This window comes from Cyprinodon variegatus, unplaced genomic scaffold, assembly GCF_000732505.1.
Source record: "Cyprinodon variegatus isolate N-32 unplaced genomic scaffold, C_variegatus-1.0 Scaffold625, whole genome shotgun sequence".
NCBI classification, from domain to species: domain Eukaryota; kingdom Metazoa; phylum Chordata; class Actinopteri; order Cyprinodontiformes; family Cyprinodontidae; genus Cyprinodon; species Cyprinodon variegatus.
The window spans coordinates 506,821-508,302 of NW_015151078.1; the positions used below are offsets into that span (position 1 = coordinate 506,821).

At 47.4% G+C, this 1,482-nt stretch overlaps 1 protein-coding gene across 2 annotated transcripts in view; it reads left to right on the forward strand.

Moving 5' to 3' along the window:
• Positions 1-1,482, forward strand: part of dpp9 (dipeptidyl-peptidase 9) — a 41,494-nt gene that overhangs the window by 34,048 nt on the left and 5,964 nt on the right. For both annotated transcript variants that reach the window (XM_015393112.1, XM_015393113.1), the window contains exons 16-18: positions 294-439; positions 513-659; positions 740-892. In XM_015393112.1, the coding sequence (XP_015248598.1) occupies positions 294-439; positions 513-659; positions 740-892 (446 nt within the window). The remainder of the gene's footprint in view (positions 1-293; positions 440-512; positions 660-739; positions 893-1,482) is intronic.

Sequence of the window (1,482 nt, forward strand, 5' to 3'; positions counted from 1 at the left end):
CATATGGTCGATCACGGAACATTTCCTCAGATATGTTCCATGATCTGGTGGCTCTAGCGTGCTGGCGTACTTATCCATTCGTGACATGATATATATGATATACGATAATATGCCACCCAAGATGGCGGACCGGAAGCTGGCCAGTGACGTCACTGAAAACCCCCTATTCAAATGATGCTTTTTGATTTTAAAGTGCAGAAAATACAGAGAAAATCTTACGTTTCCCCTAAACTGGACGAGGGTACTACCCTGCAATATTAAAACTAAGCGATCGTGTTGACATGTTTTTCCAGGTTGCCCCGGAGAGTACAACCCACCGGAGATTTTTGACTTTCCCGGGAAGTCGGGCTTCCAGCTGTACGGCATGGTGTACAAACCTCACAACCTGCAGCCCGGCAGGAAACACCCAACTGTGCTGTTTGTGTACGGCGGCCCGCAGGTTGGTGGTTGAACACGGTTACGTCTGGATAACAAACAGGATTATTTAAAAGGATGTGTTTGGGGGTGTTTAGGTGCAGCTGGTTAACAACTCCTTCAAGGGGATGAAGTACCTCCGTCTCAACACGCTGGCGTCTCTTGGCTACGCCGTGGTCGTCATTGATGGGAGGGGCTCCTGTCAGAGGGGCCTGGAATTTGAGGGTGCACTGAAAAACAAAATGGTAGATTTAAGCGGATCTTACAAAATAAAGTTACAATCCTGTTGTTGAACCAAAATGGTGATGCCAAAAAATGTGTCCAGGGTCAGGTGGAGATAGAGGACCAGGTGGAGGGTCTGCAGTACGTGGCTGAGAAGTTTAACTTTGTGGACCTGAGTCGCGTGGCCATTCATGGTTGGTCCTACGGTGGTTTCCTCTCGCTTATGGGCCTCATCCAGCGACCCAACATCTTCAAGGTCAGTGGATCTTCTGTGGAGACGCACACATACATCAGTCGGCTGAGGTTGGTGGTTATTTCTTATATCAATTAAATTTTATTTCAGTTTATTTCATCTCAAGGCATTTTACAATTCAACCAGATCATCCAGTCAAATTGATTGCATCGACTCATTAAGCATGCTTGTAGCGACGATAGAAAGGAAAAACTCCCTTTTAACAGGGAGAAACCTCCAGCAGAACCAGGCTCAGTGTGAGCGGCCATCTGCTGAGGCCCACTGGAGTTCAAGGAGACAGAAGCAGACATAGAAGAAGAAGCATAGATACAAAAAGCAGCTGCAAAAGGCGGCCTCGGCCAGGAAACACACAGCCAGGCAGATGAGCTCCGAGCCAGCTCCCATGTCAGAGGATGAAGAGAGCACATCCAGTTAGTCACAGTCAGAAAAACAGGACTTCACTGGAAAAACAGGCCGATCTCGAACATCTATAAACAAAGGTGTTGATGGCAGCAGCACAGCTGATATTTCTCTCCAGGATGGAGTCACAGCCAAACAGGAACAGACCAGACAAAGCTACTATGAGAAAAAGCAGAGGGAGCATAATGTTAGAG